Source organism: Pelodiscus sinensis, chromosome 7 (assembly GCF_049634645.1).
Source record: "Pelodiscus sinensis isolate JC-2024 chromosome 7, ASM4963464v1, whole genome shotgun sequence".
Lineage (NCBI taxonomy): Eukaryota > Metazoa > Chordata > Testudines > Trionychidae > Pelodiscus > Pelodiscus sinensis.
In genome coordinates this window covers 70,404,922-70,418,551 of record NC_134717.1, presented here as the reverse complement: position 1 = coordinate 70,418,551, position 13,630 = coordinate 70,404,922, and the positions used below count along the sequence as shown (strand labels likewise).

Genomic DNA, 13,630 nt, shown 5'->3' with positions numbered 1-13,630 from the left:
TTTGTCAGTTCAAGAAAGAACTGGTCAAGATAAGGTTTAAGGTTGGTTCACATCTGCTGTTAATCAGGTTCAGTTAATTTCAAATATAAGCATCTTCAGACTTAGACTTGAGACTTTTTAACTAAAACAAATCAAACACTTAATTTTAGAGGTGTGCCTTCACTATCATTACTATGAAAGCTTTATCCATTTTTAGTGCAGAAATTCAGAAAAGCATATACATTATCTACTTCATGCGTGATAGAGTATTTGTCCACTCGTTAGGTTTCATTGTTAAAGCTGTTTTACCTCTCTTTTACTGCAGATTAATGCAAATGAGTGGAAGTTTTTACTAACTGGTGGCATAGGACTGGACAATCCCTTCTCTAATCCCTGCACCTGGCTTCCTCAGAAAGCGTGGGATGAAATTTGTCGACTAGATGATTTGCCAGGCTTCAAACACATTCGTAAAGATTTTATGCGACTGAAGGATGGATGGAAATCAGTGTATGATAGTTTGGTATGTTAAGAGAAAAAGCTGAAGTTTGTTTCAGTACTGATTTTATGTCTTTATAGGGTAACTGATCACATTAAAAATATTAATTCAGAGAAAAAAGGAAATTATATAACTTTGCAACCGTTTCAGTAATTGAATCTAAATGTTGGGGCAAATGGTATGAAGGGATACAGCACTCCCAGATTGCATTTTTAAACAAATTTAAATATTTTTAAATGAGTAGAGGCGTCGGGAAAGTCTGCTAATCTTAAGAAAAAATGCACATTGAATCTACTTGTTCACCATGTTTACTTATTGGTAGAAATTATACTGCTTTGCCATTTGAGCATGTTACATCCACCTTGTAGTTTATGTAACCACTGGCATCAATGCCTAATTTGGATGAGCGACTTCCAGCAAAGTCGCACTAGTTTATACTAGCCAAAATTGTTTTATTGTTTTATTTTTATTATATGTTACTGCTATATTGATAAAACTTATCACCAATATTCAGTCATCAAAAAGATGGCACAGTAACTTTGCGAAACCATCTAGAAAGGGTTGATAATATATGTGTTTTAAATATTGGAAATGTTCATCATTTAGGAAATTAAGAATTAACTGCCTGATTCAACAATAATAGGAAACTATGAAGAGTTAGGAAAAATCTGACTGGATTTTTAATTGGTAAATCTTGGATTAATCTGATCAGGTATGTATAATGAGAAAAATTAAAGAACATGGCCCATTTCTGTACCCCTTTTATTGACCCAGATTATGAGCAGCACCTGTGCTGCACACAGCACAGGAATGTAAATGAAAAAGTTCACCCTTCGTTGCAAGGGTAGTTCAGAATGGCAGAAAAGGTGGGCTCAGCAGTATCTTCAGGTGCCATCCCAGGGGTTCCAATCCATCACACCCTGTCACATCCTTCTTCCCCTTTTTCATGTGGCTTCTTCCCAGGTAGGAAATAGGAATCAGCATTTCCTGTGCTTGGGGTGTGCCTGGGTCCCCTCCAGGTTAGTGACCCTCATGCCTTGTCTTCCTGTGCTAGGCTCACCTACCTCTTCCAGCAAAGCACACAAGCAGGACCACACCCAGCTGGGGAATATAGACACTGAATGTGGAGGAAGATATTCACAGCTTCCGCCACCCATGAGAAATTATATAGACTAGGTTATATTATAAATGAGAAATAAGTTTATTAACTAGAAAAGATGTATTTTAAGTGCTCAAAAAGGTAGCAAACAGAATGAAGCACATTACTATGAAAATAATAAAAGCATGCAAGCTAAGATAGATTCACTAAAGACATTGGCTACAAATAATTCCTCACCCTGGATATTGTTTCAAGTAGAGTCCTTCACAGGCCAGATATCTTTTTAGCCTGGGTCTAGCAGTTCTTCCACTCTCCCACAGTTCAACTCCTTTTGTTTCTATGTATTTTCAAATATCTCTGTGGATAGGGAGGCAGAGGTGAAACAAACTCAAAACAATCATTGTTTTCCTACTCTGCCTTATATAGAATTTTCTTAAGGCAGGAATCCTTTGTTTGATTTCCCACCCTTCATTGGAAAGTACAACAGATCAAGGTGACGGTTAATATCAACTGACCAGATCACCTGACTCTCTCCATCCAGGAGTCAATAGCGGTATGAAAAGACCAAGTCTTTTCACAGTCTGTTGTCCTTGCTGATGGGTCATCAGTACTGTCTGGCTTTTCCACTGTAGTACTGAAATGTTAGCAACAGGAATCACTCAAAGTAGCATATATGACATAAAGGCTACATCTAGACTGCATCACTTTTCCAGGATACTGTCCCATCCATGGAATATGTCTGCTTTTTTAAAAAAATATTTGGAAAGCAGATGCGCTATTTTGCCATCCCTGTAAGGCATAAGGGATGTGTCAAAAGAGCATTTTTTTCCAAAATTTGGCACTAGGTAGATGCGCCAAATTTTGGAAAAGCCTCTTTTGAAAGAAAATCAGAAAAAGATACGCAATTTGTATACTGCAAACTGTGTATGATTTTACTATTTAACTCTGCAGTCTAGACATAGCCACGGATACACAGATCAATATTACTAACTTCATATACAGAAGTGACATATGCATACAAATGGGATAATTATATTCAGTAAATCATAACCTTTCTAATGATACCTTACATGAATTATCTTGCATAAAGCTTATTTCAGTTATATCATATTCATGTCATAAGCATATTTTTCATAAAGAATGTGGGATGTTACATCACAAAGGGTTAAGAAAAGAAGGTCAGTAAGAAACTACCCCAAATAACAGGCTACAGCACTTTATGAGATTGTGTGAGGCTCTGCCCCTCTGCCTATTCAAGACTGGCTGAAAAGCCAAAATCTAGCTTATCGAATGGTACTTATATATGGAGTGCAGACTATCTAAAGTAAATAAGAACTTCTGTGAATAAATGCTAGTTATTAAGCATTGCAGAATCAGGATATCAGTTTGTTTATACAGGGGTCTGATGAATGGTAGCATTTACGGCAATAGCAGAACTTTTACTGACTTCGGTGAGGGCAAGATCAGGCATATTGTTAATATTTTGTCTCCCTATTCTGAATTGGAAAAGCTGTTCTGCCATTCACAGAGGTCATGACAAAAACTTATCCTTAACATATCTAGCTTTTGTAATGTTAGATTTATCACCATGAAGTAGAATTTTTTGCTATTCTAGTTATTGAACATTTGGGACATTGGGTAAGAGCACCCATGAGAGAGAAAATAAATGTTATCAGGATTGCTGTTTCCAGTTTATTATTTAAGTGGTTTATACCACAATAAAACATCATGAAAAGTTTATTCTCTCTTATTGTGTTAAGATGTCACATTGTAACATAAATTACTTTTATCTGAGAAATGGTTATGCTTGAGAACATAATAGTTGCTGTATTGTCATTAAGCATCCTGAAAGCTACTCTGCCAGGAACAGACATTAAACGAAAGTATTTTTTTAATTATTTTAGCTCATATTTGGAATCTATTTCCCCCTCAACATCTGACTGATATATTCACACATGATTGGTTTTAATAGGATTTAGCCAAATTACATAGGCTTATTGCAAAAATATATTTTTTCATAATAAAAAAATCTCTATATATATCCATAATTTGCCTTATTGATAATACAGAGGGCTTGTCTACAGAGAATATTGAAGCTACTGCAGTTGATCTTCCAGGGTTCAAATTAGCAGGTCTAGACGGCAGGACCAAGAACTGTCTAGACCAGTGGTCCCCAACCATTAGAGGTTGCCGGGCACCAGGGGGCGTGGCCGTTCGCCCGCCGGGCGCCAGGGGGCGGGGACATTTGCGCGCCCAGGGGCGGGGGCGGGGCCCCCCCATAGTTGCATGCCCAGAGGCGGCCCCCCCCATAGCCGAGTGCCCGGGGGCGCTCTCCCCCCCCAAGCCCCGCGTGCTCGGTGCTCCCCCCCCCAAGCGCCGCATGCCCAGAGCGCGGGCGGCCAATCCGCGGTGCTCCCGGGGCCGGCACTCACCGTGCGCCATGTGCCCGGGGCCGGCTCTGGCACCGCGCATGCGCCACGTGCCTGGGGCCAAGCCAGCCCCAAGCACTTGGCGGGCACACACAAATGGCGCCCGTGGGCACCATGTTGGGGACCACGGGTCTAGACCATACAATAAGGGTGCTAGACCAATCAGGGTATTAAACTGTTCCCTGTTTTCCCCATAAAATCAATTTTGTTGCTTTGCAAGTGTTTACAAGAAGCAATGTGTATTTTAAAATGCATTATATTTAAGTCAAGGGCTGTTTTAATATTGTCTTTAGGGATTTTCAGGAAGCGATTTAAGTCTCCAATTGAGAAAAACACTTAGAATGACTTGAAAATCCCAACTCAGCTGCCTCAGGAGAACAAATACCATGGAAAGCCCCGCAGACTTGTGAGCTTAACTCAAGAAAATCCCATTATTTTAGCACAGTTTAACAGTTTTGGTGAATCAGATCCTAGTATTTTAATAACATGAATGCAGCTACGTTTCATTTGGCAGACCACTAGTCTCTGTAGTGAAGGTGATCAAAGATGTTTTATTATCCTTATTTCATATAGGAATTTTAGGCTTGATTCACAAGAGAGATGTAGGCACTTATGTTCCTAAGACCAACCTTTAGGCATTATTGCCTTTCATAAAGCCACTTCTCAGCTGCCACCAACTGTTGCAGTCTTCTAGATTTCCACTGCTAGAGTCTCCATTGTACCCACATACTAGGGATGTGAAAGGTTACCTGGTTAATTAGTAAGCATAACCCTAAATGGTTAACCAGTAACAGGGGAGGAGGGAGGGAGGGGAGGGACCTGGAGCAGCTCCCTGCCTGCCATGGACAGGGGGCTGCTTCAGTCCCGTAGGGGGCCCACTTCAGACAGGGGCTGCTTTGGCAGGGGTGGAGAGCTGGCCTGTCCATAGGGAACCCAGGCCCACCATGGACAGGGGCTGCCCACTGCAGACAGGGGCTGAGAGCTGGCTTGTCCATAGGGAACCTGGGCCCACCATGGACAGGGGCTGCCCTGGGATCCTGCTTTAATCAGTTTATTGATTAAACGCTAGGTAGGACTGAACGTGTTAACTGATTAACCAGGATTTTACATCCCTACTTCGTACTGCCAACATCATTGAGCTTCTGAGCACCCATGTCCTGCCAAAGTCCAACAGAATGCATGTTAGACATTCCCCAGGAGACCTGCTCCACTCGGTGTGCATAGAGCTTTGCTGAAAGCAGGGCCTGGAATCTGTATTGCTCAGGTGACTGTACTAGCCAGGGATGTTAACATTTACTCAAGTACATGAGCCTGGGCTCATCGGTTAACCCTCTCGGTTACACACAGCCCTCTGTAGCGGGGGCGGGAGAGGTAGCGGGTACATGTAAGGAACTGTCTTTTAAGCTGACCTGACCACACACTGCTGCCTCCCATGAGGGTAAGAGGGGGGAAGCCAGTACATTCAGGGAGACAACGCACACTCATACCCCATGCTATATCATCTGAAGAAGTGGGTTGTGCCCACAACACCTCATGCTACCATCTACATTTTTGGGTACTTTATCAATGAAAGAGAGAGATGTACAGCTGTGACTCCCTCCCACTGCCCCAGCTAATTATTTACACTGGGTTTGAAAATAAAAGTTTTTATTAAGCCTGAAAAGTATGATTTAAGTTATTGCAAGTGAAAAAGACAAAAAATTATTAATCTAAAATAAAACGTGCCAGCTAATCCTAATACACTAAGGCTGTGTCTACACTGGTGTGATCTTGTGCCAAAGCAGCCACTCTTGCACAAAAACTTGCTGCCTGTCTACACTGGCCATGTGTTCTTGTGCAAGTAAACTGATGTTCTACTGTATGAAATCAGGGCTTCTTGCACAAGAAATATGATGCTCCCACTCAGGACTAAGCCCTTTTGTGCAACTGTTCTTGCGCAAGAGGCCAGTGTAGCCAGGCACCATGAATTTCTTGTGCAAGAAAGCCTGATGGTTAAAATGGCCATCAGATCTTTCTTGCACAAGAGAGCATCTACACTGGCATGGATGCTCTTGCGCAAAAGCACATGCCAGTGTAGACGCTCTCTTGCACAATTACTTTAATACTAGAACGCTTGCGCTAAAGAGTTTTTGTGCAATATCATGCCAGTAACACTGCAGGCTTCTTGCTCAAGAACATTTTGTGGAAGAGATCTTCCACAAAAAGTTCTTGCGTGAGAGAGGTTCCACACTGCCATGGACACTTCTGCGCAAGAAACCCCTTTGTCCGTCCATACACGCCTTTTTACACAAGATCTCTTGAGCAAAGAGGTTTATTCCTCATAGAAAGAGGAATAACTCTTGTGCCAAAGCCCTGTTTTCTGATGCTCTACTGTCCTTTTTTTTTTTTTTTTTTGCACAAAAACGCACTTGTAGTGTGGATGCTCTGTGAGATTGTGCACAAAAACTCTGCAGTGTAGATGTAGCCTAAGAGTATGTCTACACATCCGTTATTTCAGAATACCAGAGGTATCCAGAAATAGCTACCCCGTGTCCTTTGAACATATCCATTATTCTGAAATATAGCAGAAGCATTATTTCACCATCCCTGTAAACCTCATTCTGCGAGGAATAAGGGATGGCTCGAAATAGCACTTTCTTTTGAAATGTGGTGCTGTGTAGGTAGTGCCAAATTTAGAAATAGCCTATTTTGAAGTAGACTCGAAATAAGCTGTGCAACTTGCATAGCACGAGTTTATGGTACTTTGTAGATGCACCCTAAGAGAGAGTGTTACACATAATTCTCACGCTAATCCTTACTCCAGATAAATTCTTTCAAGACAAAGCTAATCTTTTCTCTGGCTTGGGTCTAACAGTTTCTTGTATCCTTAGAGTTCTATGTTTTCAGGTTTCTTCATGGTTATTTCTTACGGTGGGGCAGATAGTTTCAAAAGCTAGCTGAGGATAGTAGTAAATTCCTTTCCATTTTTTAAATAGCATTTCCCCAGAGCAGGTATCCTTTGTTTAACTCTTCCTATCCCAATGAAAAATACTAAACTCAAGATGGATTCCAGCATCAGGTGATATGGTCATATGTCTTTGTAGGACCAACCACAGTTTGGGCATACAAGAAAAACAAAGCCATTTACAGATGGTTACCTTGAGCACTGGGCCATTAGGCCCCTTCTAATGGCTTTCACTAAAAATTCTAGATTAATAAGCAGGTTTACACTTCTCATGTCTAACTTCACAGACAAGAATGATATACATATATAAATAGAATACATTCAAGGGATCACAGGCTCATGAATGATTGGTTACTTGACCTGTTTTGCAGAAACCATATTCAAGTTATGCATAGTCTATTTAAAAACACAAATCTCATAAAAGTATGAGGGCATATTGCCACTCTGTTTGCCTTTATTTTGTCTTGCAGATTAACAATAGGTATGCCCCAATTTCTAAGTCCCTTTGAAGTGTTCCTCCGTAATATCCAGTTCATATGTGATGGAGCCACTCTGTCTATGCTCCCAGCTGTTGTCCTCATCAGGGTCTTCAGACTTGGTAGATACCTAAGTCACACACAGTCTAAAACAGATTAAATCCTTCTTGGGTAACAAAGATCCAACGATGGCCCTGCTTCATTTTTTAGTCCATAAAATTAATTCCACACATGGCCATTAAAAATTAGGAATTACACGGTAACATGTTCCCTATCTGTTTCCTGCTTGAGGGTCTCTTCTAGGCATTCTTGTCTATAAAGTTCCTTTGGCTTATCCTGTCTGGTCCCAGATAGGAAATGATTGCTCAGGCCTAGCAGTGACATTACCGAGCCTGCTGTGCTCTGGATTACTGCTTCCCTGCAGCCTTTCTAAGCAGGCCTGGAAGACCCACCTTTACTGCTTCTTTCCTGGGGCAGGGTGTGGTAGACTCAGGCTACGTCTACAATGGCAAGATTTTGTGCAGAAGTGGCCACTTTTGCGCAAAAACTTGCTGCCTGTCTTCACTGGCCGCGAGTTCTTGCACAAGAACACTGACACTCTAATGTAAGAAATCAGTGCTTCTTGCGCAAGAACTAGGATGCTCCCACTCAGGAATAAGCCCTCTTGTGCAACTGTTCTTGCGCAAGAGGCCAGTGTAGACAGGCAACATGAATTTCTTGTGAAAGAAAGCCCGATGGCTAAAATGGCCATCGGAGCTTTCTTGCGTAAGAGAGCGTCTACACTGGCACGGATGCTTTTGTGCAAAAGCACATCCCTTGCACAAAAGCACATGCCAGTGTAGATGCTCTCTTGCGCAAATACTCTTAATGCAAAAACTCTTGCGTTAAAGAGTATTTTCACAAGATTGTGCCAATGTAGAAGTAGCCACAAAGACTCCAGTAGAAGGCCCAAGGGGGCCCATCATACTCTGTAACTGGATACTCACAGAAATGCCAGGTCTGCTGGGCCCAAACAAATTTTATACTCATCAGTTTGTAGGAGTCAGCTCTGGTTCTGCACTTTGTTGACCCTCACAGCGCTTAGATATATTTACACTGAAAACTATAATACATTAAATATTCAAGAGTCAAGTGGCAATGAATACGGATATTGGCAATAAGAGGTTACATACAAGACAAAATCAGAATGAACTTTCTAGTGGCTGCACTTAACTGCAGGTTTATCTGTTGTCTAAAGAAGTTTCTCTCACCCAGCATCTTTTGTGGGTTATTTCATTATAGACTGGCATTTTCATGAATGCAAAGGCAGTGCCCATTAACTTCCTACTTGTAGGGTCATGGGGATGTTCTTTGGCTTCTACTCATAGGATGGTTTGGAGCTGCCCCAGGACCTGCACTTTGGGGGCCCTGTAGCATCATTCTCAACTTCCCTCTGGACAGGATAGTCCTCTATACTGAGATAAGCCCACAGGACCTGACATGAGGCAGCACTCAGAGTGCAGGACCTGACAACTCCTCCTGCACTCAGAGTGGTGAGAGCCATGGAAGCAGAGCAACCTGCTCCACTTCACTGCCATCTCCCAGCTGGGTTGCTCTGCTTCCCTGTGGTGGTGTGAAGCATGGTGCCCTGGCCCCAACCCACTGCACTCCACTCACAGTAGAGTGGAGCAGAGTGGATTGGAGCCGGGGAACTCCACTTTCCACCACTGTAGTAAAGAGGGACAGCTTGGGTGGGAGATGGTAGCGGGACAGAATAGCTGCTGGGTCTCTCTGCTTCCCAAGATGAGGGAATACCAAGGGGCAGTCACACTGTAGATGTATCCTGAGATAGGTTCCTAAAACCCTCTGAGGGGCAAGGATGAGGCACCCTCCTCTGCACTTTTTCCTGGCTAACGTCAAAATTTCAGATCCTACTCCGAGTGCTAGGATAACTTATGCTTGTGTATTCCACTAATCAACAGGGCCTTTAAAATTTAGGTATTGCCAAGCTGAGAGTCTCAATACCACATCTTTCTGCATATAGCTGTTTGTTTCCCTATGTATTAGAAGTAATTTGTCTCATACACTTCTTTACATGTAATGAAGAGTTATCTTAAATGATCAAAAAAGTGATCCTTTTTGAAATTTCTTTGCTGGTATCCATTTGCAATGGTTTTTAACATTGCAATATAGAATGCTATGCAACATACATTGTTGCAGCTAGATTGAAAAGACGGATGTGAAAACTAAAAAGGAAGAGCTATGGATATTTAAGAGAATTCTGAAGGATACATTTTCAAATAAGAGAGAAGCTACTAACTGCCCAGCTTCCTCCAACATTCATTATAGTTGCACCACTATGTTCCTAAACATTGCAATGAAAATTAGATGAAGATACCTGCTCTTGATTAGTTAAAATAGTCTTCACAAAACCAAATCAAACCGTAAGGAAGGTCCAGCACTTCATAGAATACTAGAACTGGAAGGAACCTTGAGAAATCAAGTCCAGTCTCCTGTCCTTGTGGCAGAACCGAACACCATCTAGATCATCCCTGATAGATGTCTATCCAACCTGCTCCTAAATATCTCCAGTGATGGAGATTCCACAACCTTCCCAGGCAGTTTATTCCAGTGTTTAACCACCCTGACATTTAGGAAGTTTTTCCTAGTGTCCAACTACCAAAGCAAAAAAAAACCACGCTCCTCTCTGTTTAGGCGGCTAACAACTGATTGCTTTATTGATCAGTAAAGCAAAGTGAACCAAACGTGGTCCCAGCAAAGTCGGGTCCAGTAAAGCTGGCTAATACAATCAGTCCTAGTATTTTATATCCTTAACCAAACAAGTCTGACGTCAGGGCAAGAAATCAAAGAGAACTTCAAAGAGGAATTATCAGCATAGAAAGAAACAGGTTAAAAGGGAGATCGAGCTTCAGCTCAAAATAGTTCGTTAACTCATTCCAACAGCGCATCCCTCTGGTCTCTCCCCACCTCGGTGAAGGCCAGTTCACTCCCTCGTGCAGACACAAGAAACTGAAATGGCTTTTGTTATATAGAATGGCTTCTAGCTAAATATGAAATGGTATCTACAACTCCCCCCTTTTAGTCTTTTAAAGGCTAACTTTGAAGCCATTTCATGCCTCCATTTTCATCAAAGCCTTTATATACATTTCTTGCTCCTCTCTCTGCTCATCATATTTTAACATCATTACTTCCACATTCCCTTTAGTGAGGGTCTGTCCCTTGTTTTCTAGAATACAAGAAATACAGCATTTGATTAGCAAGAAACAAAATTAAGCACAAGAGAATACTAAGACTACACCTTGCAAAATCCAAGTTCCCACATGTCCAAACCAGCCTCCTAACCAATCCCAGAGGGTCCAGTCTTCCCCCTGCCTTAAGCGTTCCACAGTTTTTTCAATCTCTGAGGCATCTTCCTCCACTTCCTTGCTGGTGTCAGTGATATACACACAGCATTCCTTTCCCACTAAGGCACAAACCCCGCCCTTACTAGCTAGGACATAGGCTAGGGCCATCCGGTTCTGGAGAACTATTTGTCTCACTTCTCCTAGTTCCATATTAATGGCATGGAGAGCTTTGGTTGTGGCATTAGCTACTTTCTCGAAAGCTACTTTCAGCCTCCGAATTTCTCTTACTGCATAGGCCACATCCAATCCTGGGAACGCAATTCCCCAAAACCGCTGTGTTTCTGTTATCTCTTGGTAGTTTCGGATTCTACTCCCAGGGAGATGGTTAGTGATTCGAATGGCTGGGAAGGCTGCTCCAATGTAGCAGGTTCCACTCCAGCCCTTGGGCAGTGTTTTGTATGCTCGGCGACCACATATAAAGTAATGGCCAACCTTTGCTGTTAAGGTCCTTTGGCATTGGGGCTTCATCATCCATTGCAAATAGTACCCATCGACTCCAAAGTCATAAGGGCCTTTGTTATTTTCCCAGGTGTTGTTTCTGTTCCATACTCCATTCAGGACAATGTTTACCTCACACCTGCTTTTCCCCCACTCGGGCTCCTGTACCATTACATGTCCAGCAGTATTTTCCAGCTGGTGTCAGAGCTAGGCGGATGTACCCTGGGCTAGTAAACCCTTTATCCTGCCAGGTATCATTTGGCTTTAGCTCACTAAACAATGGGCCATTCATTTGAGTGTTGTTCAGTGGAACTGGAATCATTGGGATGCCTCCTTCTGAATGTACAGGACTGTGAGCACATATCCAGCAACCTGTGGAATTAAATTCCTGGGAAACTTGGTTCATTAAAAGCATAAACACATTTGAACCATATAGGTTATAACTACTAGGTATTAAAAACAAGACTAAGCATAAGCTCAACATGAATTGTTTGTCCAGCCTCATGCTGGCTGTTCTTCAGGACTTCGTAGATTACTTCACCTATCGCTGGCAGGTCCTTCTGGGCCGCAGCTGGTACCTTGGCCTCAGTCTTTCAGGATCGTCTGCTTCAGGGCTTGGATTGCCGGTACCAAGCCTGCGCTGATCCTCGTCTACTTCTGGACCTGGGTCTCTGGTACCAGGTCTGCAGTGCTCTTCGCTGGGGCCTCCAAATTGTCGAAGCAAAAAAAAAAAAAAAAAAAAAAAAAAAACCACCATGCTCCTCTCTGTTTAGGCGGCTAACTGATTGCTTTATTGATCAGTAAAGCAAAGTGAGCCAAACGTGGTCCCAGCAAAGTCGGGCCCAGTAAAGCTGGCTAATACAATCAATCCTAGTATTTTATACCCTTAACCAAACAAGTCTGACGTCAGGGCAAGAAATCAAAGAGAACTTCAAAGAGGAATTATCAGCATAGAAAGAAACAGGTTAAAAGGGAGATCGAGCTTCAGCTCAAAATAGTTCATTAAGACATTCCAACAGCGCATCCCTCTGGTCTCTCCCCACCTCGGTGAAGGCCAGTTCACTCCCTCGTGCAGACACAAGAAACTGAAATGGCTTTTGTTATACAGAATGGCTTCTAGCTAAATATGAAATGGTATCTATACAACCTAAACCTCCCTTGCTGAAATTTAAATCCATTACTTCTTAAGTGGAGTACTTTGCATTTGTCCTTATTAAACTTCATCCTATTTACCTCAGACAATCTCTAGTTTGTCCAGATCATTTTGAATTTTGACCCTATCCTCCACAGCACTTGCAACCCCTCACAGCTCAGTATCATCTGCAAACATAATAATCATATTGTCTATGCCATCATCTAAATCATTGAAGATATTGAACAAAACCAGCCCCAAAACTTACTAGTGGCTTTAGTACATGCATAAGAAACTAACATTAAAATCAAGAGCTCCAAACAGTCGACTAAGAGACATCTTCTTACGAGGCCAAACAACTCTAAAAGCAGGATTTGTGTATGGTGGGGTAGTAAATAGCTGTGAAGGGCTTAATTGTAATGACTTCCTGGTAGTCTCATTTCTGTTGTCAGCCTTATAAGGCTATTTTCTTTCAGCAACAGCAGGATTTGGTATTGCTTTTAAGAGCTTATATTATCCCTTGACCAAACCATCCCCAAATCCAAATAGGCTGGTACTTTGTCCACACCTTTATTCCCAACTTTGTCAGATAATAAAACTTTTGACAGAAGTTGTATTCTTATTCGCGTTCAGCTCTTTGAGATTCTAGAGTTTTGTATTTTTTGTTCAGCCATGAGAGCTCAAAACTTTGTTTTAAAAAATAGAAGCTGACATGTGATCACATCACTTCAGCCACTGTGTGTACAAGATACCCACTGACACAAGACTCAGAGTCATGAACTGCACGTATTGCTATACTTACAGCCCAGTGAGGCATTTTACATTTATATGTAGGGGTGGAGAGCTATAAAAGGAAAATACAGTAATTTTAGAATTATTCCACAGCAAGGAATAGAAGGATTATCCCATTTCTTTAAATGTTTTAGTCTATCACTCAGTGTAGTTTGAAACACTGATTAGTACATTCAGTGGTGTGACAGCTATTCACCATTTTTGCAGTCTCATCTGTATCAAGCATTCCTAAAATTAATCTAACTGTACTTTAATCTCACTCTAAAGAGAGTGCTGATTAAATAAACTCATTTGCATATCTGCTTATAGGATCCCCACCATGAGGATTTCCCTGAAGAGTGGCAAGACAAAATGGATCCATTCCAGAGGATGCTTGTCATTCGCTGTCTGAGGCCTGACAAAGTAAGCATGGAAGTGCAAGCCAAATAGTTGCTGTTGAAC

At 41.9% G+C, this 13,630-nt stretch overlaps 1 protein-coding gene across 5 annotated transcripts in view; it reads left to right on the top strand.

Annotated features, from left to right (window-relative positions):
- The window catches only part of DNAH7 (dynein axonemal heavy chain 7), a 244,255-nt gene that overhangs the window by 198,365 nt on the left and 32,260 nt on the right, over positions 1 to 13,630 (top strand). For 4 of the 5 annotated variants that reach the window (XM_075934216.1, XM_075934214.1, XM_025182029.2 and 1 more), the window contains 2 exons: positions 305 to 499; positions 13,499 to 13,591. In XM_075934216.1, coding sequence (XP_075790331.1) covers positions 305 to 499; positions 13,499 to 13,591 — 288 coding nt within the window. The remainder of the gene's footprint in view (positions 1 to 304; positions 500 to 13,498; positions 13,592 to 13,630) is intronic. The other variant, XM_075934215.1, reaches the window with a different exon arrangement.